At 42.7% G+C, this 23596-nt stretch overlaps 1 protein-coding gene across 2 annotated transcripts in view; it reads right to left on the bottom strand.

Moving 5' to 3' along the window:
• KIF5C (kinesin family member 5C) overlaps positions 1 to 23596 on the bottom strand; it is a 179420-nt gene that overhangs the window by 32277 nt on the left and 123547 nt on the right. For both annotated transcript variants that reach the window (XM_007183036.2, XM_057551553.1), the window contains exons 12-18: positions 22794 to 22969; positions 17236 to 17304; positions 15349 to 15555; positions 13052 to 13198; positions 6231 to 6419; positions 2541 to 2658; positions 318 to 394 (exon numbers count right to left, since the gene is read on the bottom strand). In XM_007183036.2, coding sequence (XP_007183098.2) covers positions 318 to 394; positions 2541 to 2658; positions 6231 to 6419; positions 13052 to 13198; positions 15349 to 15555; positions 17236 to 17304; positions 22794 to 22969 — 983 coding nt within the window. The remainder of the gene's footprint in view (positions 1 to 317; positions 395 to 2540; positions 2659 to 6230; positions 6420 to 13051; positions 13199 to 15348; positions 15556 to 17235; positions 17305 to 22793; positions 22970 to 23596) is intronic.

The following is a 23596-nucleotide window of genomic DNA, read 5'->3' as shown; positions in this document are numbered from 1 at the left end:
TTTCTGCAGAAGTTGTGCGGAGTGGCCCCATGCAGTGACTGGAAGGTGTGCTCTCTCCTTCTTGGTCATGAACGGGAAGAGAAATGTACCAATACAACATAACTACCATCTACAGACACCTTGGGATTCCTGGACACTTCCACCTCCATCTCATTGCTAAGCCCGGCCACACTCTGAGAGCAGCTCTGGTGCCCAGCCCCGGTCCCAACCCCCCTCCCTCCTACCCCACACACATCTCTGAAGGAGTTGGATTTTCCTAGATCAAGGAAATCCAGTCCAAACACGTGCTGGGCTCCTGGAAGGGGCTGCGTACACACCTTCATTTCCTCAGCATCCTGCAGCCGGGTCAGATGTTCCTTTTCTTTATCCTGGAAGCTGACTTCATGCATTTTTTCTGTTTTGAATTTTAAATGATGATTTAAGATTTAACTGGCAGGACTCACACCCAGAAGTAAAAATTAGAAAACAAAAAAAAGAATGGGGTGAAACATCAGCTTATCTTACCAATTACAACCATGGTATAAAGGAACGTGCCTCTGAAGGAGGACTTCTGGCTTTTTAAATCCAGGCTGATCTCTCCTGGGAGATTATCGAAGTCCTTCGGGGACAGTGGCGATTGGAGGGGAAGTGCTAACTTGGAGTGGTCACGCCGCAGCTGACCTAGCTGTCACCTCACGCCTCGGAGGACTGGTTCCCCGCCCCCCCCCCCCCCCCGCCAGGCCTGGTGAGCTACTCCTGGGCAGCACACATAAACGTGCTTTGTCAGTGATAATGCACTCTGCGAATATTAGTGGTGTTTGGATTTGTGCCACTATTAGAGTTTCGGAAAGAGCTAATTTACCTCCCATGGGTATTCTCTAAGAATCTGGAGCAGGAAAACAATCTAAGGATAGGCACAAAGAAAACAGAAATATAAAATAACACTCTCCAGACTAAACAGGAAGGCCACGCCTCGTACTGGGGGCAGGGCTGTTATGTGGCATGCCTCTGGGAGGGAGGGACCGGTCCCAGCCTGTTCTTGGGCAGTGGCCCTCCCTGAGCACAGCTGGCAACGGGCGGCCCGAGGCTGAGGGAGCAAAAGCCTTTCGGACAGTGACATTCAAGTCATTAAGTATCCTCTCTAGTCTGTTTCACTTTATTTCAGCTCTTCTTGCTTTGATTTTGTTTCCACTGGGTGGCACCACTGCAGAAGCCATTTACCAGAGGGAAAAGTCCTTTTCCATGTCAAGTTTCTGTTCCTAACACCCCTTAGCACATAAAGAAAACCTTACAAGGTCAAAGCGGGGGTGAGCGTTTTCTCTTTCATCGTTAATTTACCTTGGCATTTGAAGCAAAATGTATTTACTGAGCAAATGACTATAGGACAATAAAGGAAATAAAAGAGGATAGCATCATCGCCAATCCTATTACCCTCTCAAAACCATTTCCTTTCAAATATTAATTTACAGGCCTTGGAACATAAGCATCTATTGATTTTTAAATGTTATAACCACAGTAAAGATGAAATTACATATTATGATGTTGAATCTAATGCCTTGTAAGCACTGCTGCGCGGCCTTCATGTACTTCATCTCCAAGATGAAAAAAATTGTTCTTCTAAACAACATACCATAGTTCATTTAACTGTTGGATATTTAGGTGGCTTCCTTTCCTTTTTTTTTTCACTAAGTAATTCTGCAATGAATATATGAGATTTGAGGAGCAAAAGGTATGAGAAGTGTTGGAATTATTAATATGTATTTTCAAAATGCTTTCCAAAGGGACTCTACCAGTTTTCGTTGCAACTCATAATATGATCTGTGTGTTCCCGTTTCACCACAACACCTACATTCTTAATCCTGTTCTGGTTTCTACATTTCTAGTCATTTCTCTCAAATCTCTTCTATTTATTCACATTTATTGAGTGCTTCCTATGTGTTGGGCACTTCACTCCAAAAAGGGGGTCAGGAGACTACTGCCTGGCAAAGGAAGAGCTTGTTCAAAGGATGGGGGATGCAGGTAAGCCGTGGGTGCACGTTCAGGCTTTATATTAAGAGCAACAGGACACCAGGGAAGGGTCAGAGGCCTGGGGTTGGACCCGAGGCAGAACTTGATTTTGGAATCCTCCTTTGGAATACAGCCCAGTGGTCAGCCTAGAGCAGGCTGGAGATGAGCTCCTTGGTAGATGGATGCGGCCACAATTCTTAATTAGGATTAAGGATAGTGACAGTGAAGACGGAGAAGAGCAGAACCAGAGAAGCATGTGGCAGGTCGAATGGACAGGCCTTGGGGACAGACCAGACGCAGGAGGTAAAGAAGGGAGAGGAGTCTGACTTGGGCAGCAGGGTGGACAGAGGGAAAATGGGAAGAGGAGCAGATATGGGGTGGGGGCAGTCTTCTAGACGTTTCTCTCCCCCCCCACCCCGCCCAATTATGCCATTGTTTTCAGTAGACCTAGAAATGCTTTAATTGAGCAAAATTAAGCATCATGAGTCCAGCCAACTAGAGAGTGTGTGATTGAGGCTGAGAGTCTGACACCTGCAAAGTGGTCAGTTGCTCACCTTGGGCTCGGAGCTTGGCCAGCTCCTCGCTGAGCGAGTCTTGCGACTCTTCCAGCTGCCTCCTCTTCTGCTCCATGTTCTGCATGTAGTCGGTCAGGGATTTGATCTTGGCTTCATGCTTTAAACAAGCAAACAGATAAAAGGGAGCAGTGAGGGCTTCCTGGGTGGCGCAGTGGTTGAGAATCTGCCTGCCAATGCAGGGGACACGGGTTCGAGCCCTGGTCTGGGAAGATCCCACATGCCGCGGAGCAACTGGGCCCGTGGGCCACAACTACTGAGCCTGCGCGTCTGGAGCCTGTGCTCCGCAACAAGAGAGGCCGCGATAGTGTAAGGCACGCGCACCGCGATGAAGAGTGGCCCCCGCTTGCCGCAACTAGAGAAAGCCCTCGCACAGAAACGAAGACCCAACACAGCCATAAATAAATATAAAAATAAATTTTAAAAGAAAAGGGGCAGTGAATGACTAGCAAGTGGCCACCCTGGCTTGCCCGGGACTGTCTGATGGGACGACGCAAGAGAGGAGGAGTTCTCGAGTCCTTTTTGTTGAGTCCCAGCACCCAAATGGTGCATATTCTACCCTTCGTTTGGGATCTGTCCTTTTTCTTCCATGTGCTTCTCTGCTTCGTTCCCCACAGACCCACTCAGGGCCGTGCCCTTCCTCACTGTCCTCTTAAGTGAGATACCAAAGCCCAAGCTGCTTTTCCTCCTTACAGAAAACAGAGTGTGCTGGAGAGAAAGGGACTGGGAAAATGTCAAGGCTGAGGGCTTCGTGCTTTGAAACAGCACCTCTGGATTTCTTCTTTGGAACTCAAATATTATGTCTTTTCTTTTTCTGTCTCTCAAACACACCAATTCCCGTCTCGGGGACTTTGCATTTACATTTTCCTCTCCCTAGGAAGCTCTCCTCGGCACCCTCCCAGACATGGTCCTGGCTGGATCCTTATCACTCAGGCCCCAACATTTTCTTATAGCACCTAACTTCTGCTTGATTTATCTATTTTTTTCCTACTTTTTAGTTCCATGAAAATAGAGAGTTAATAAATAATAATGGTGTGAATGAATGAATGAGAGCTCGTGACTGAATAGGGACAGTAGTCACTTCTAGGCAGATGGAAATATGCAGACACTCCCCCCTCCAGATCTACAGGGTTCATATTTAGGCAGGAACACTCTGGAGACTGAGCTGTAATCTAATGAAATAACCTCTGGGAAATGGGACCCTGTTGGAGCAGTTGTTTTATAAGCATAGCTTTTGGTGACAAGGAAGAGTGTAAACAAAGGAGATAACATCATTTTAACTGGAAATATTCTGTCAGATTCCTTAGATCATGTCAGAAAATAAAGAGCCAAGATTTCTCTTACTTTTGAACCCCAGGCAATTATGACTGAATCTTTGGCTTTATGTAAATTGTAGCAGAGTACAAAATAGCACCTAATGGAAAACTGTATTTGTTGCTAATGCAGAAAGCACTGTCTAACTAAAACCATCCTAATATTCTTGACTCTGATCTCATATACCCTGAGTGAGTGTCACTCTAAGATCTGGGCAACTGTCCTGGGCCCTACACTTTAGAACACCCCACTTGGGCGGTCCTCTGGCTGCATCCCACTTCACTGAGCCAAGTTCATATGCCAAGGGAACGTGCCCACCTCTTTTAGACCACAGTGAGTCTGGGAACCTAGAAACTCCTTACTCCAATGGCCCTAAGGCCACTCCCAGGACCAGCAGTGTGGCTCCCATCCTCCATTTACATAGATTACAGCTGACACAGTTACACACGTCCATCAGTTCACAGAACGTGCAGAAGGGACTCGACTTGGACATGGAGGCTGGTACGTCCAGATGGAAGGAGAGACACTGGGCTGCAGGCCGCAGGGCCTCTGTCTGTGCTCTTGCCTTGGCCTCCAAATATTAGGGGTCTCCAGAAGCACATGCTCTCAGTGTAACAGGCGATCTGGAAATCAGACTTGAGGTGTACTATGTCCTAATGTTTAGTGTTTTTCCTCTCAACGTTCACAAATTATAAAAATGTCAAACAGTAAAGCAAATACAGAAAAAGTAGTATAAATTTCACCCATTAACCACTCTAATTTATTAACCATTTCCCCCTATATTCCTGGTCTTATCTATATGAATGCATATTTTACCAAGTTGCAAGGCATAGCATAGATCTGTAACTCCGCATTTTCATTTTTTACTTAACTTTATATAATTATACTTTCCAAATGACTGGGTTTTATCAATTTTTTGTAAGAGCTGCATAAATCCTTCCATGTCACTTTATGTTATTAGTCTCTCAATAGATAGTTGCCTATTTTATTTAATTAAAATGAAAGTAATACTGCACTAAACATCTTCCATATATAAGTGCTAATATTTTTAATCAGGGAATGATAATACCATATGAAATGAAAAATTTTCATTTTCATTATCAATGAAAAATGCTATAAGCGAAATTACTGGACCAAAGTATACTTACATTTTTATGGTTTTTGATTCCCAAGGTCCTTGCCAAAAGGACTGACCAAATTATACTTTTCTCAACAAATGTCACTATCACACACCAGCACTGAATAATCTCTTAAATATTAATACATCTTTGCTTATTATGTTATTTATAAAATGGAACCTTGGTGTTTTCATTTGCATCCCTTAGATGATTACGGTAGGAGACAAGGAGATGGTTCTATGATGACACAGTCCTATGTTGAAAAGCATACAGGATGAAGTATGCTTTTGTCTGTTTCTCAGCACTGTCTGATGCACCATTCCATACTGGTATCTGTTTACCCCAAATGACTTTAGCTGTTTTAATGCCTAGACTAAGGCAGTGAGCAGCTCACACTGGACCACTCACAGAAGCCTCAAGCCCACACACCAAGCTCAGGTATCAGTGGCAGGTCAGAAACGAGGCTGCTACTTTCTAAAACCACCTTACTAAAATGAAAATACCCTTCTAATGGAAGAAGAGTAGCCTTACTCATTGAGAGGATGAAATATGCCCCAGGAGCTTGAAGATTCCTTCAAGGCTTTGAGTGCACACACAGTTTAGTTTGAGTCCCAGCTCCGCCTTTCACTGGCTATATGAGTTTGGACAGTATATTTAATCTTTCAAGTCTCATTTTCCTTACTTAAAAAAAACAGGAACAATCATAAAACCTGCCCATCAGGAATTTTTTAAAGATCAAGTGAGAGAATGCACGTAAAGTGCTTAACATAGGATATGGTGCGTTGTAAGCACTCAGTAAAAGGTTAACTGCTACTACTATTAATAATAGTAGTCGTGATGGTAGTTTCTGTTGTCCCATATTAAATTGGACCTGTGGTAGAGATTAAAAGACGAAAGAATGTTGCCTTAGCTGACAGGAGTTTTAGATGCCACCCAGTCTTGTCCATTCATTACATATCTCTATCTATCCTACCTACCTACCTACTACTTAGCTAGATAAAGATATATAGACACATCCTTTAAACAGGGACTGAAGGTAATCCATGTAATTCACACAACTAAACCTAGCCTTAAGAAATAAGCCTGGGCTGTCATTGCCTGGGAGGCCACGGACAAGTCTTACGTAAAGCGAAGTCCATCAACGATCCCCGTTATGCACCAACGGCCCCAGTAAGAGCAAGGAGGAAGCAGATTTTCCAGGGCACAGGGGTGTGAAATGAGGAAGAAAGGCGTGGCCTACCTGGGAGATGAGCAGCTGGCAGGCTGCCAGCTCCCGCTCACTGGCATTCATTTTCCTGTTGGAGTCCATCTGGGCGCTCTCGAGCTGTTTACTGCGGTTCACCAGGGATTTAACCTCCGACTTCATCTTGCTGATGTACAGCCGGGCCATGGTGAATTCCTCCTCAATGACTCCATTCACATCTGCCAACTGAGCACAGGAGGGAACACGCTCAACTATGCCTACAGTTTCCAAAGGTTCATGGGGGCCCTGAAACCTGTCCATGGGAACTCAAGATGTCTGTGGATTTCTGGTTAAGAAACCCTAATTGTAGGACCACAAGCTGAGAATTTTTCTCTAGAAAGTACTATACGTTCAACCCCAAGTTCTCTGAAACCTCAGGTAAAACTTTCAATTAAAAACCTCTGCTGGGTGCTACCCTGGTGGTGCAGTGGTTAAGACTCCGCCTGCCAATGCAGGGGACACAGGTTCGAGCCCTGGTCCAGAAAGATCCCACAAGCCACGCAGCAACGAAGCCCGTGCGCCACAACTACTGAGCCTGCGCTCTAGAGCCCGCGAGCCACAACTACTGAAGCCCACGTGCCACAACTACTGCAGCCCATGCACCTAGAGCCCATGCACCACAACCAAGAGTAGCCCCCGCTCGCCACAACTAGAGAAAGCCCACGCGCAGCAACGAAGACCCAACGCAGCCGAAAATAAATAAATAAATAAATAAATTTATTAAAAAGAAAAAAAAAACTTCTATTAACATAACCTTCAATTAACCAGGTTTTTCATTACAACTGATTTTTAGGATAAAAGAGATGATAGAAGAAAAAGACATCGAAATTTTAAAAAGAGATAACTCTGAAGAGGTGTTCCATTCAATGTCTTACACCTTACATTTCTGGAAGAGCAGCAAAGTCCAGTGTTCCTAAGGTGACTCTGAGTCCCCATAAGAAGTCAAATCAAAATTTCAATTATGTTCTCTATAATCTGCTATCCAGAGAGGCAAGCAGTCTAATAGCTTGAATATGTTTCCATAAGCAAGGGTTGAAATAAAAAGGATTTTCTATGTAGTCTTCGATTAAACAAAAAATCTAATGACTAAGAATGTACTCTTACCAAAAGTACCTCTGGGTGAAAATTTTCCTGCATAACTTCTCATTACTACCCATCTGTTTCCCTGCCTCTACACAACTGTCCCTTCCAAGCACACAGGAATCTAGATAACCTAAGAATAACAATGTAAATCCACCTTTAGAAGAAAAGATTCTGACAACCAGCATTCCCGTACCATCTCATGTTTGTTGTCTAATTTTCAGAGTTCTACTGGAAACAAACACTGCAGCAAGCAACTTGGGATAAAAACCCATTTCCTGAGATGCAGAGATGGTCTTGAAGGGCAACTGACGACATGAGCAAAGCAACTGTGTGCATATTTTGTTTAACCACCAGAGGGCATCCTAGCACCTCAGGAGAAAACAAGAGCCCTGTCCAGTACCCAGCCCGTGAACAGAGGCTTCTGTTGGTTCTAAGACAATGATTCCAACTATGGTTTTTTTGATGTTCCACAGTTCGCTGCCCACTTTTGTCATTATTGCCGTCATTAACTCATCGTATGACTATTTCTTCAGTAAACATTTAAGAGCTAGGAATATGGAATCGTGTATCAACCGGAAAATTGGTAGCAGATAGGAAGTACGCTAGACAGTGCTGAGTGCCTGTGATTTGGCGTCAACCTTCCCCTAAAAATTCCACAACAGTATTTGTTAAATGACTCCAGTGCCCATCAACACAATGCAGAATCTATGTTAACAGCAAGAAAATCCACGAGTATCAATATCTGACTCCATCTTACTTTGATGGAGGTTCTTGCTAATCAGTTAGTTACATTTCTGACTGCCAACGATTTGCCTGCCAACACGACTCCTCATTACATTCCTTTTATAATCCAATGCTATGGGGCTTCCCTGGTGGCGCAGTGGTTGAGAATCTGCCTGCCAATGCAGGGGACAGGGGTTCGAGCCCTGGTCTGGGAAGATCCCACATGCCGCGGAGCAACTAGGTCCGTGAGCCACAATTACTGAGCCTGCGCGTCTGGAGCCTGTGCTCCGCCACAAGAGAGGCCGTGACAGTGAGAGGCCCGCGCACCGCGATGAAGAGTGGCCCCCACTTGCCACAACTAGAGAAAGCCCTCGCACAGAAACGAAGACCCAACACAGCCATAAATGGATACATAAATAAATAAATAAAATTAAAAAAAAAAAAAAAAAAAGATAATCTATAATCCAATGCTATGGAGGTAACGGGTGAGAAAATCCCTCCATCTTTAAGTTCAGTTTTGCTCTTCTGCCTTTGTGACTGGTCCAACGTGGAACAGAGATGAGAAACTCATTCTTTAGCCTGACCAGGTGTGCCTGCACATTGTCTTTCTGTATAAAGGTAAGGGGCCATCCATCTCTTTCATGTGGAATTCACAACCTACACCATCTCCTGGTGGGAAAACATTGCTGAACCAAGAGGCAGAGCATCATGAGAAAGGAACAAACATCTCCTCCTCTAAGGCTCTCCTTAGATGAGGACACTTTGTATGCTATGCCCAGGTCCCATGTGAATCGGGGAAGAGTGAAGAAAATGTACAATAATGGGCTTCCTCCAAAGTGAGAGCTGGATATTTCTTCCCCCAAACCAGAACCATAACTTCTGAAGCCTACACTTGTCCTAGGAGGTCTAAAAGGAGATGTTGAATCCACACCTGATGGAAAAAAACAATACTCCAAACAAATGGTTTTAACTGTAAGGTTTCTTACCACTTATGAGTTCATATATTTAGTCATGTTTAGTTCAGAGTTTTCAGTAATTCCAGTATATACTGTTATTTCAAAAAGAAGAATCAGAGTTTGCTGCTGCACTATTATTTCATACCTCTCCCCTGTGGGTCTGACAATGACTCCAATGTACGTACTGGGCTGTGCGATCCAGTTTGGATGACTAATCCAGCAGAAGAGGCTGCCTCTCCTTCCATCTTGCCTGTATGGAAGGAGTCACCCCCCACGCCCACCCCATGACTTGAGAGCATAGAGCAGCTGAGCAAGGTGCCATTTCCAGGTCAAGTAAGAGGTAAGTGAGGTGACTGCTCACATTCTAAGACCTCAGAGTCATAATGGGACTTTAAAAAATCCTTTTTAGGGCTTCCCTGGTGGCGCAGTGGTTGAGAGTCTGCCTGCCAATGCAGGGGACACGGGTTCGAGCCCTGGTCTGGGAAGAGCCCACATGCCGCGGAGCGACTAGGCCCGTGAGCCACAACTACTGAGCCTGCGCGTCCGCAACAAGAGAGGCCGCGATAGTGAGAGGCCCGCGCACCGCGATGAAGAGTGGCCCCCGCTTGCCACAACTAGAGAGAGCCCTCACACAGAAACGAAGACCCAACACAACCATAAATAAATAAATAAATAAAAATTTGGGGGGGGGGGGAAATCCTTTTTAAAAAAATGCCCAGAATTGTCAGGTTTATTTATAAGTGCAGTACAGAGCTAAGGTATGATACAGTTGCTTCCAAGAGCTTGAGGGGCAAGAGGGGACTGAAGAAGCAAGACCTCCTGGGGGTGGGGACCCCAGTCACCCTTCTGGCTGGGGACTGGACCTCAGACCCCAGACCCAGCAGACCCCAGGCTGTGTTGAAGAAGTTGATGGAAAGGGAGCTGTCGGTGATGAGGACTGACTTCAGACCCAGGATCTGGAGCAGTTTTATCTGCATCTCTGATCCACCCATAGTCAGGTCCCTGATGGAGCCGGGGCCCAGGGTCTGTGTCACCTGCTTGAACTTCTTCACCTCCACCTCAGCCAGACCTGAGGTCGAAAGAAAATTAGGCAGCTTATCCAATCCATCTTATTTACTCTACCTCAACCTGCTATTCTGCTTGTGGCTAGGAATCTGGAAATCTTCGTTTTAAAGAAAGACCGGTGACATCGGAACATGAAAGGAAGGGGAGGCTCGCTAATAAACCTGAATAAAGTCAACACTAAGCTCATCTTGTCATTTGCTGCTCTCATCTTATTTTGTTGACTTAAAGTATTGCCTGGGCTCTGAAAATGTTTCCACATGTGATTGAGCTGGAGAAATATGGGTTCTTCTGTTTCCTTGCTGTTTAGGCCTGTCATATCCTGGAACTGAGGACTGAGGGAGACTCCAACACCTATCTTTCCCTCTCACCCCAGAGCACTATCAGGAGGGACCTTGTGGGGACTGAACAACATTTTAGGAATAAAAATACAAGATCACCGAAAAAGATTTCCTCGATCTCGTTTTTTAGATCAAAAGAATTATATCAGTTGAATACTCATAATCAGTAAGAAAAGTATCTGTACCCACAATGATAGATCTAAGAAATATACACATAACTCATGCAATTCCTGAGCTGACAACCTTCAAGATAATCTGCTCTCATCTTGTCATTTTACAAATTAGGAAAATGAAACCCAGAGAAGTAAAGTAACTTGCCCAAAGTCACATAATTCCTCCCCTTTAGCTTTCATTGCCCTAATGATTAAATCATAATTGTAAGAAAAAAAAAACAGAATGATTAAGAATATGATGCTATATAAGTGAAAGTTCCCAATGAAATTAGTTATCAATGAAATTAACTAGGGCATCCAATTTCTGGAATCCAAAAATAACTTAAAAACATTGAAAGTATTTAAAAATAATCTCAATCATACTTCATATCCCAAAGGTAAGGACTTTTTTAAAATTCCAAAGCACCCAGACACTCCTTGATTTCATTAGCATTTTTCATCAGCTCTATTTTAGAACTTAGCATAAAAATATCTTCCTTTATCGTTATCAGCAGCAGGCACCAACTTCCCATAAATCATACTGCACCTTCATATTGCAAGGGCCATTTAATCACCCCAACCTCAGAAGTTTATAGCTCAACACCAACATATGCTTCTAAAAATAAATCCTCAAATATAAAATCACCAAACTGGAAAGGATTAATCTTATAGTACCTGAGAATTCTACGCTAAAATTAGATTCATTTGCAAAGATTCATGAAAAATTCAGTTACAATAGAGGTTCCATGAAAGAATGATTGGGTTTACAAGAAGTCATATACTCTAAACCTAGACCTGTTATACCATCGAAGGAGGACTTTCAATGTTTCCCAGAAATGTCAATAAACAAAAGTAATTTGGGGAGGCTTCTCTAGTATTTAACAATCTCACCTCAAAACCTGAGTGTTCCCACAAAGCAGACTGATGTAGAATTTGGCCTTTTAAAGGCTGAAGGGCTAAACTCCAAGAATTTGGTTTTAGGGACCTGTGAGGAAGTTGAATACTATAACACTATTCCCTGGCTTGTTAAAATCCACACATGTTTAAACAATGACTACTCCACAGAAGGGGCTGAATTCATATAAAGCAATGGTAATCAAAACAGTGTGGTACTGGCATAAAGATTAGATCACTGAAATAGACTAGGGAGACCAGAAATAGCCCTACACACTTCTGGAGGTGGCAGACATGCTCATTATCTTATTGTGGGGATGGTTTCATGAGTGTATACATATGTCAAAACTTCTCAAACTGTATACTTTAAATGTGTGCAGCTTACTTTACATCAATTATACCTCAATAAAGCTATTTTGTTTAATGTCACTATCTTATTTTCCAATGTCCTCTCTATATTGTGGCAAATTGTTAATTGTTCTTAGATGATAACGTCGTTTATTCTCTTTTCTCTCTATTCCTAACTCATAGACAACGTTATACCACCCTCTTTCTCCCCATCTCCCTTACATCCTTGCTATCAGTGACACCAATGTGCACCACCCAAGGGGTTAATCATGGTTAGTTTAAGCCCATTATAGTAATAACTATTTCTCTTTGCTTTCCCAGCTTCCCTTGAAGTTTGGGGTGACTGTGTGACCCAATTCTGGCCTTTATAAAGTATAAGGGGATGTCTATTGGGGATTCCTGGGATTATAGTTCCCTGCTGGATGAAAGCTGGCTGCCTTTGCAGCCCATCCTGCCTTGGATGTGGTTGTGTGGGGATGTGATGATTGGTGCTATAGAAGCTATCTTGCTACCTTGAGATAAAAATCTACAGATGTGAAGAGGCAATAGGCTGAGGAAAGCAGAAAGAAAATAAAGAAAAGGCCTGGATGCCTGACACTGTTGAGATACTGCAACAAATTCTGCTTCTAAAACATCAAGAAGCATAAGAATGACCTGGGGAATCTTGTTAAAATGAAAATTCTAATTCAGTAGGTCTGAGGTGGGCCTGAGAGTCTATAGCTCAAACAAGTTCCCAGGTGAATGCAGATCACAACCTGAATAACAAGATTCTAGACTTCTCATACTGTGAATAATTAAATGTGGCTTTATTTTTTTAAGCCACTGTTAGAATCCTATTACTTCCAGCTGAAAGCTCTCCTAATTCATACTGATTGGTTGGGGATTTTCACTCTGTTGGATTCTCATAGAAAAGAAGAAACGTTTCTGAGGGTAGAACTTTTGCTTAATGTATCCAGTTCCAAACCTCTGTGACACTGGTATGCAATTTTGAGGAATAAGCCAACTTACATAAGGCCAACCAAGATTTGAGGACATTTCCTATAATTGAAAGGTAAATTTTTTTCTCCTCCTTAACCAATCATTTACTTAGTAATTCAAGCAGCCCTTCGTTCATTCATTCAAATATTATCAAGCACATAGCAGATGCAAAACACTGTGCTAAGCACTGGATACTTAGGAGAATAAAACACAGCCCCTGCTTGCTTAGAATCATGCCATTATAAGAGCAGGTAGAGAGGATAAAAGAAAGGCTGGCTTACAGTCTTCACATCATTGGTGCCAATAATTCCTCCTATCTCCCCCAGATCCTTCAGCAGCAAATTCAGGATCTCGGTGGCCCTCTTTTTCTGGTGATTGCTAAGCTCTTGCAGCTGGCTCAGCTCTCTTTGTGTGGTTGTCAATGTAGTCTGCAAAACACATTTTAACAACAAATTAAAAGGGTCACTCATAAATTTCATACACATGGCATTGCAAAGAATAACAACATAATGTAGGACAGATTTCTTTTATCATTTCATGTGATTTCAACACAAGAGTCCTTTTAAGTCAGACTATAGTATAGCACTGCATTCTCTGATTAGAAAAAGAATTTGTCTTGGCCTGATATGTCATGTCTGCATATCAGACAACAATTTCCAGGTCAGTTACTAAATAAGTTATTAAAAATAAGTTATTAAAAATAAATAAAGCCCAAAAGGAATCCTTACGTTTATTATGTGTAATCGTATCGTCCTACCTACCAAATATCCTGTTTCAGTCCACATTCTCCAGGGTCTAAACGTACCTGCAAGCATTCCCACCTCCACTTCCAAACAAACCTGCTCCCTGGGACCACTTCCAAATTCCCATCTGGCTTCAAAATAGATGGGTCTGGAAGGCGCAAAGGGACATTAGGGAGTCTCGAAAACAACCTAGAAAAAGTCTTTTAATCTTCACGGTGAAGCTGAATTGAACACTTCACCTCGTTTCAAAATTGGTCTGGTTCAACTGGAGATGGCTTCTTAATATATAGCAGATGCTCCATTTTACTGCCAAACATGAACAAATCCACCTTTCCCATCCTTCATGTATGTTACCCAAATGTATATATTTTTAATTAACAAACTCTCAACATCAACAGAATAGCCACCTTTTGGTGTCTTGGTACTAACTCAGCCAACAAAGAAAATAATTTCCCTAAATTATGGAGTTGTAGAGGTTAATGCAAAGACATTTATGTAATTCTTCCATATGCAGCTATTTTACTAGAGCATTTTTAATGATACGACTAAAAATAGCACTGTAAACCAGTCTAGCAGTCCTTTGGTTTGACAGAAAATAAAACTTGTATCATGGAAAACATTTCATTGTTTTGGGAAGCAAATAATATCAAGGACTAGTTAAAGAATCTTGCAGAAAACAGTAAGCAGAGAAAATCGAAGTCTCCTTCTTTCCTACTGTGACTTCTGGTTTGTTTCTCTGGTTCTTGTTTTTGTTTTTATTTTGGCATTGCCACTGCTTATTTCATTTTGTTTTTAAAATCCACAGAAGCAGTAGTTCCCATCTTGGGAAACATTAAAAAGTCTTCCTTTGCGCAGCTGAACGTATGGAGTAAGGAGCGTTTTCTATCAGCTCTACGGTCAGCAGATCAGAGCTTTCCTGCACCATCTGCCACTTCCCCTTGCCTGGGAGGACTGGCCGTTTTCCACAAAGCAGGCTGGGCACAATCGCATGACACCAGGCCGTCAGGCCGAAGTGCCAAGGGCAGCCAGTTACAGCCACTCGGCTTCCCACCACCCATCTTCCGAGTAGAAGAAGACAAAATGGACACATCCCACCACCAGCCACCTCACCAAATGTTCACTGGCCCTCTGCCACTAGCTCACTGAGCAGAACCTGCAGCATCTTTCGCTGGGAGAATCTGAAAATTAGGAACTGTGAAGACTGAAACACTGGCTGAAAACAGGACAACAGACAAACCAGGACAGCTTGGTCCTAGGCGAGGACAAGAAGCTCCGGGGAAAGGGTGTAAACAAGGAGAGTGAAACCCAGACCTTCCACAGGTCACCCACTCTCCCCTGTTCCCATAATATTTTGAGACGTATTTGCTAAGATTGTAGCGTATGCACAGGTCCGTGCTAAGTGCTTTATGTAAACTGTCACTAATTCTCGCGCCCTGAAAGGAACATGTTATTATTGCCATTTTTACAGATAAGGAAACGAATACTCAAGTTTCAATGTCTCGACGAAGGCCGAATAGTTGTAAAGTCAAATTTTTAGCTAGGATTTTTCTGGCTCCAAAGTCGGTGCTCTATTGACTATCCTACAGGGCATCCCTCCTGGTGTTACAAATCCCCTAGATATAAAACAGTTCTGACATGCAGTTCCGGGGGGAATGGACAAGTCATTTACACAAAGTATTTCAATAATTGGAGGATTTCAAAGAATGCATCTATGCCTAACACTGAAAAAGCACTCAGCCAACTGCCTTGCTATACAGGGTCTGTCAGCAAACATTAATATAAGTACACGATTGGCTGCTGAGGAAGTCCTGCCCCCTACACACAAATGCTCCAACCGTTTTCTGGGCCAGCTCATCTGTCAGCTGCTCATTGGCCCTGGTCTTGTCCTCCACTTCCTGTGACTTCTGGTCGTAATTGACAGCCAGCTCCTCCAGGGCCTGGAGAACTTCTTTCACCTCGTCTTTGGCTGCCTCATTTTCAATCTGGAGACGTGTCAGCTCCTCCTGAATCTTCTCATAGTCTCTTCTTGTGGAAGCTAAAAGCTGGGGAAATTAGATGGCGTGGAACTGGTGAATCGAATGTTCAAAAGTTTATGCTCTGTGCTCTATCCAAAATAAAGTAATTTTTTAAAAAAACAGATAAAAGAAAATAAGTTGAAAAGCTCAGGATAACTAGACATGCTACTATATATCCAGATGCTAAATGAAAAAATAGCATGTTGTTTTGAAAATCTGTTTCTCTTTCTTTCTTTATTTTTCTTTCTTTCTTTCTTATTTAAAGCTACATAGGCTTAACTCCAAGAATTGATTACACATCAAAAATCACCACACTTTGTAGCTGGCTGGCTATTCCACAAGTTGAACAGAGGACGAGGAGGAATAATTTCCAAGGACTATAATAATACTTACATGGCTTTTTACTATTATCATTATTTCACATTGTAAACAGGTCGATTTCAGAGTCAACCAAAACAGTATAAGAGGGCAGTCACTAATTTTTCTTAATATTCATCATGGATTATAGAAGAATATACCCCAAACATTAACACTAGTTAAAAGTGAATGACTGAACTTATGGATACTTTCATTATTTTTGTGCTTACTGTATTTTCTGATTTTCCTGTAATGAACAGATATTGCCTTGATAGTATAGAAAAAAAACATTAAGAGTTTTAACTGTAACAGAAAAGGAAAGGTTATCACAGGCAGTTGTACCAAGTTGCAGATGAAAAGCAACAGAATGGGAGGAAGAGGGCAGGAAACACAAAGCAAATGGAAGACTCAACTCTAGTTAAAAGGGGAATCGGTTAAATATGGTTCCTGCCAAGGGAAGTGCTTGGGCAGAGGGCATAATCATTGTCCTGGAGAGATGAAGGGCAACAAAGAGGAAGAGAAAAAGATCGTTAGAGAGAGAGTTATGTCTACGAGAGGGCTGGGACTGGGGCCATGAACTTAAGCCACTTGCTATAATTGCATCATATGATCCAACTCACATCATTTTAGCAACAAAGCAGAAAGCACCCTAAAGCACAAAAGAGAAAACATACTTAGATGTCCTCAGTAAGAGAATTACGAATCATCTGTGTTTGATACGTTGGCTATCTGTTCTTTGCTTAGGTTCCTATTTGTAAAGTACTTGGCAAAACACAATACAATAGAGACATTTACTGGAGAATTGAATGCCATCCAGGAAGAGACTGAAAAAAATTTGCCTCCTCGTTACCATATCACATATATACTAACGCAGCACTTGGACCCCTATCTTCTTTGCTTTCCTCTTGTCTACCTTCTACTTTTGTTTTGGGGGTGTTTTTTTTCCCTACGAGACAGCACAAGAACATGGTGTAGATCAAAGACCTGAGCTGTCTGATTTGCAAAGCCGGAGAAAGGCGGAAGTGGCACAAACCAGGAGTGCTGGGCCCTGAGTATGAGCAAGCAGAATCATCCTTGCCCGACCTCCAAGCTCCTCTATTTCTGCCCTTCACAGACTGTGTAGCGGCCAGCTACGCACTCTCAAAACCCTAGAGTTCTAGGAAGTCACATTTATTTTCTAAATTCCCCTAAAATCAGCTTTCAGCAGGCACTGAAAGGAAATCTTCCAAGAAATGTTCACATGATGCAGTGATTTTAAAAAACTCTTTGCAAATTAAATTTCTGGAACAAACATCAACAGCAGAGTCATAAAAGAACTTTGTAAAAAAAATTTTTTATTGCATTCTTTACCTCATCCTGATCCAACATCTGTTGCTTTAGCTTTTCAGCCAGCTGGCTCTGCTGGTTAATTTCATCATCCTGAAACGAAATATCATATTTAATTTTTTGTGGTTAGTTATGTCATTTTTGCTATCCTGGTTTCTCAACGGATGACCGTCGGATAGCAGGATGCCAGCTATAAGCTGGCTGATAAGATGAAGGAAATGGTGTGGTGCTTCCCCGCAGAAGAGAGACTGGTTAAAATACCACTTCACCCACCTTGCTCAGCCAATGAAACATCTGGATATTCTGGGAAATACAATATCCTACACATTCAGCTCAATTCCTGCTCATCCAGAAATCGGCGATGAAGGGCTTGGGAACCGAAAGGAACTTTGGAGCTATCCCTCCAGCTTAAAGATGTTAACAGTGAATTCCTAGCTCAAAAAATAAGGGAGTGAGTTTCTAACCACCTGCACTGTAATACATACATGTCCCAAATCTTGTTAAACACATCTGTGACCGGGAACACTGCCATCTGATAGGTAGAAGAGACCAGTATTTCCACTTCAAACCTCTTACTTGGAGAAACTGGAAAACATTTACTAGAGAATTAATCTTTGGCATGACAGAGCTCCCTTTGATTAGGAGCTAATTTTCTTACCAGTCTGAAAAAACCTCAAGGAAGCTGGTGTGCAGAAACGTGATTGCTTCCTTTCTGGCCTGTCATTGAAGTGGGAAAGGATCTCCCCACAGGCAAGTTCACTCTTCTCACTCTCAACTTCTGCCACTAGGTGTTGCTGCCACAAAAGCCAGAGCTGCCGCCTCTCGCGGCCCCGTGCAGGCACCTCTGTCTCTCCCCTCCCTAGACGCGGTCCACCCAGTGCAGAAAGCAGCAGGCAGACGGCGCCTAACCGCGTGAGACTCGGTCTTGGTTACGAAGATTTTCATGAGTTCCAATGAAATTGTGAAGCACAGCCTGTGAAGACAGCTTGTCTTCACATGTGCCTCTCCCTTAGGAACAGGAGAAAATCCTCTGTGGTGACGCTTCTGGGGTCTAAACCCCAAGCAGAGTCGGGTCCAGTTCAGTGTTACTGTGTCTGTCCTTGTGCCAGGAGCTGCCCAGGTGTTTCCATGTGCAGCCCATAAGAAACCTGCACTGTGCTTTCTGCCTTTTCCGGGGGTGGGGGTAAGAGGGTAAACTCAAGGGCCTAGGTGGCAGAACCTCAGTTTCCCATGGGATATTTTCCTGCCTGTTTGGTCATGTCTGTGCATCCATTTAAATCAGATTAAATGTAAAAATCTATTAAATCACAACTTGATGCTTTCCATGCAGCAAGAAAATTCTAACACCAATATTATGAGATCTGCATCTCCTTTTCCTTTGTGTAGAACATCTTTGGGGCTTATTTCTCTGCTCAGGGAGATCCTGTTTCTACTGAACTTTTTACACCAACTCACCTATTTTATGTATAAGAAAATTCAAATACCAGAATATTTTCCGAAAAGTGCTCGGAAACCTATTATCCACGGACTAGATCTTAACAGCTGGCATCAAGCCTGTGTAAACATGTTCTAAGAGATGCACTTGAATGTACAGATATAGACTGCACAGCACATCTTACTCTGAAATTTTGAAAATTGTTTTACAATTTAAAATTCTTTAATGCTTCTAAAAAATACTTCAAGTCAGATTTCTGGCAGGAGAATTAGGGAAGTTATATCAGAGTGAAACCTCCCCCCAAAAATGGTACTTCCACAGTGAGAAGACTATATGTCGGGCATATTTTCTCTTCTACTTTATAAACTTAGAATGTCATTTACCAGGAACAATTTTGTGCTTATGTTCCTCCGCACATAAATATTAAACATCTTAACATAAAAGACTCAAGAAGTTTAACATGGGGGAGCTACCGTCTCTTCCCCTGGGACATATGAGCAACAGCTACAAGTGATATAAATCACAAGAGAAGCAAAACAGTAGCGCAAGTGCTTTGTTCTTATACTGTGTTCATTCCAAAGCCTGAGACGCAGGCTTGCTCCTGACAGGTGAAGGGCTGTGATGCAGTGATTTTTGAGGTACCGTGAGAAACTAAGGGCCCTTAGCCAATCTGGGAAGGATGAAGAACAAGGATTACGTTATAAGGACACGAATCACTTATATCAGAGACATTTCCAAAACTACACTTACCCTTTCTTAAGGCAACCTCTCTAAGGAATTAGCATAGTCTACTGTGATTTTTTTTTTAATTTTCAAAACTTTCAGAGTAAGATGTGCTGTGCAGTCTATATCTATACATTCAAGTGCATCTCTTAGAACATGTTTACACAGGCTCACTCTGATGCCAACTGTTAAGATAGTGGGTTTCCAGGCACCTTTCAAAAAATATTTTGGTATTTGAAATGAAATAAGTGAGACGTCAACAGGTCACTGGTCACCTTTAATTATAAAGATGTTTTTGTTGCAATGGTAATCAGTGAAATGAGGTTCAGCTTCTACTTCTACTTACACTTAATTCCTCTCTTACAACTCCAACAGTACAGAAGCTCTGGAAAGGTGATGGGGAATAAGAGAGGCAGTGCCAATGCCAAGCTGCCTATCTTACAACTCTGCTTTCAGCCCACCTCTGCACCACCACCCCTCTGATACCATATATAATGTGGCTTCTCCCTTAAGCAAACAAAGGGAGAAGACAGAAAAGAAAGAAAGAAACCAATATTTATTGAGCATCTGCTACGTCTTAGAAACTTTTACTCCCCAATGAAACCTTTTAAAGTAACAGATGCGAACTCCATGTTGCAGATGAGAAAAACATCTTCAGCAGGTGGGTCACTGGCCCAGGTCTCAGCATTGTTAACTCACAGGTCTGACTCTAAACTACATGCTTTTTGGAAACAACCTAAATGTCCATCGACAGATGAATGGATAAAGAAGATGTGGTACGTATATATACAGTGGAATACTACTCAGCCATAAAAAGAATGAAATAATGCCATTTGCAGCAACATGGATGCAACTAGAGATTATCATACTAAGTGAAGTCAGTCAGAAAGAGAAAGACAAATACCATGTGATATCACTTGTATGTGGAATCTAAAACATGTCACAGATAAACCTATCTACAAAACAGAAATAGACTCATAGACATAGAGAACAGACTTGTGGTTGCCAAGGCGGGGGTGGGGGAAGGACTGGGAGTTTGGGATTAGCAGATGTAAACTATTATATATAGGATGGATAAACAACAAGGTCCTACTGTATAGCACAGGGAACTATATTCAATATCCTGTGATAAACCATAATGGAAAAGGATATAAAAAAAAAAGAATGTCTATACGTGTATAACTGAGTCACTTTGCTGTACAGCAGAGATTGGCACTACGCTGTAAATCAGCTATACTTCTGTAAAAAAAAAAAATTAAGTATTAAAAAATAATAATAAAGTGCATGCTTTTGCATCACACAGAGCTGCCCTGGAAGAGCACCTGTCCTTAGACCCCTGGAGGGGCAGCACGGAGAGACAGAGCGGGCAGCGGGGAGGAGACCGCATAGTCTTTCTACCACCGCATTCTAGACAAATTCATTAGGGCTGAAAAGTTCCTCATTTCAAGGGCTCAGGCCAAAATGGGATGAGCACTGGACTGGGAGTCAGAAAATGTGTAATCTCACTGCAGCTCTGCCACCTACAGCTGATGTAAGTCATCTAACCACCCTGGGCTAGTCTCTCATCTAGACTTAGATACTTTCAGCGCTGCCCCTAATAATCTATGAAGGTGCCCTGTCCCGACTCATGCATTCTCAAAAGTATCACACCACCTACCTCATCAGAAGCATGAAATAGCTCCTAGAACCTTTAAGAGGAGGACAAATAAGAATGACAGCTGACAAGTCATAATCAGGCCATCCATGGGTAGAGATACGAAGGTCAAACCACTAGCTTTGGTGCCCCCCTCCCCAGGCTGAGGCTCTGGGGCTCAGTCCTCTCCCAGATCTCTTAACATCACCCTGTGATGGACCACACATGCTAATCTCAAAATATGTGCTTAACAGGGTTTTCAAAACACACGCTAAAGGAAAATGATATAACAGAAAATGTCCTAGGTTGGTCATTAGGAGGCAGAGGCTCTAAGGTCACCTCTGCCAGCTACCAACTGAGAACTGCCAAGGCCTGGCATTTCCTACACTTCAGGAGCTGGATTCAAGACTCTAAAGTCTCCCTCAGAGCAAAGAGAAAACCTCATGTTGCGAAGGTAAAAGATACCAATTCCAATCACTGCGGGCTTCTATTCATAGAGAATAGAGAGCAGAATCAGGTTATCACCCCGCATCCAGGATTCTTTGGGGATACTAAAAATGAACCATCAATTCTAAATGCTATTAAACAATAGCATTTCTTTGGAGAAATCAAGAAATCCACAGACACTATTCACTAACTTACTGATCTCCCTTTTCTCTCATTTTGTTTGAGGTTTTACATAAAACACCTGGGTAGAAATGGAAGGGTAACTATGTCTAGTGCCTAAAGAGTAATTAATGCAGCTCTCACGGTGTGAATATCTTATTAAATGTTACCCAAAGGGTAGGGCGACCCCAGTTGAACACTGCAGTTGTAATGCAAACCCCCAGAGTCATGGGCACAAAGAGAACAAGCTTCCTTATGGCAACCAGTCACATTTCCCTTGTGAAGGTGATACCAGACTGAGCTTTACTCAGAAGAGACAGGCCTGTAAGATTAATGACAACGTTAACATAACAAAGCTGCTTCATCCAAGCCAGAGGTGTCCCCAAGCACTCTGAGCTGAACCACAGCAGAAAAGATTAAATCAGACCAAAAATATCAGCAATCTTGATGAAATGAACTGAAAGGATTTAGATATTCCAAGGGCAATATGCCAAGATCATGTGAAACATCAATTTAATTTCCTTTGCCTCTGGGATTCCTAACCCGACCTTCTTTGGGAACGAATGATACAGTGTTCTCCAAGATCTCTTTTCCTTTATTCCAATTTGTGCACTGACATGGTTCTTTGAGTCCCAAAAGTTTGCCATGAAATTAGACATCCCAGCATGTCCAAACGACTTTGTTCAAGAGGATGCCCCTGAAAACAGCCTTACTGCTGCTACTACTACTGGCTCCTCATTCCAGGGTCTTAGAGCTACGTGATTAAAGTACACACCTGAGCTTTGGGAGCTACCACCTTTGCCCCTATAGCTGGGACACTGCTGGAATTTCCAAGAGGTGATGGACAGGCCCAGAGAAGAAAACAAGGGACAATTAAAGAAAGATCACGCTGCCTCCACTCTCATGCAGTGATAAGGCCCCATCCAATTTCTAGACGTGAAGACTCTGTCTACCCAGGCCAACACTCCACTCTTCCAATCAAGTTTCCATTCCACATGAATCCAGTTCCCCGAGTCTGTCTGCCCAATGAAGAGCTAGGGTAAATACTAGGAAGACAGGCACAAACATCAGTCTGCAGCCCTACATCAGTTCCGTGGGACTTGAGCTGCTTCCAGCCAGTAAATCTAGGACCTGCTACTTTTAGTTTCTGTACCAGTGTGAGGTCTATAATCTCTGACTACAGACCTTATCATCCAGTTGTCGGTAGAGACTGGAGATCTCCTCATCATACTTCTCCTTCTCCTCTGCAGAGATGTCGGCAACCACAGGAACAATGTTGTCTATGATGGGGGTGTTATCACAGGGCTCCAGGGGCTTCTGGTCCTTAGCACTGATCTGTTCATCCTCAGGCACAGCTTCTCCTGCAAAGCACAGCCGAGAGGAGTTAGGGATTGAAGAAATTCAGCATGCAGCCCTCCAGGAAGAGTTCCAAAAATAGTCACTCCCGTGAAAAAGACACAGAGGACACAATAAGGAGCTGCTGCAGAGAGTTATAGCTTGTGTTCTTTCTATTTGACAAGAAAGGTCGTAGTGAATTGACCAAAATGGGTCTAAGGAAGAAGTAGACTACGTAACACTCCCTCCCTCGTGATGCATCACTGAAGTAAACTGGTTCCATCAACCACACAAGCTCTCCAACTTCGCAGCGATACCCAGAAATTTTGCATACAATTTTCTTTGTTGAGGAATATGCTAGGGCTTTACTAGAATCATATTCTCTCTAGCGATTGATTCATAGGGAAACAGACCTCTGAGGCATCCTAATTACAATTAATTAGGTTACTGTTTCATTAATAGAAACAGCCAAATCAAGGAACAAATTCGCCATTGTTAATAGAACACTGTAGGGCCCAAATCCTCAGACTCTGAGAATCTCTGACTCTGAAACAGAAAGTCAGGGTAGCCCCGGACCCGGGAACCCTGACTGACATCACACAAACACACATCCCACTACCACCCTCTCCCCCAGGAAGTCAGAATTAATTGTC

Source organism: Balaenoptera acutorostrata, chromosome 8, assembly GCF_949987535.1.
Source record: "Balaenoptera acutorostrata chromosome 8, mBalAcu1.1, whole genome shotgun sequence".
Lineage (NCBI taxonomy): Eukaryota > Metazoa > Chordata > Mammalia > Artiodactyla > Balaenopteridae > Balaenoptera > Balaenoptera acutorostrata.
Note: the sequence above shows the minus strand (reverse complement) of the source record. Positions and strands in the feature narration are given on the sequence as shown.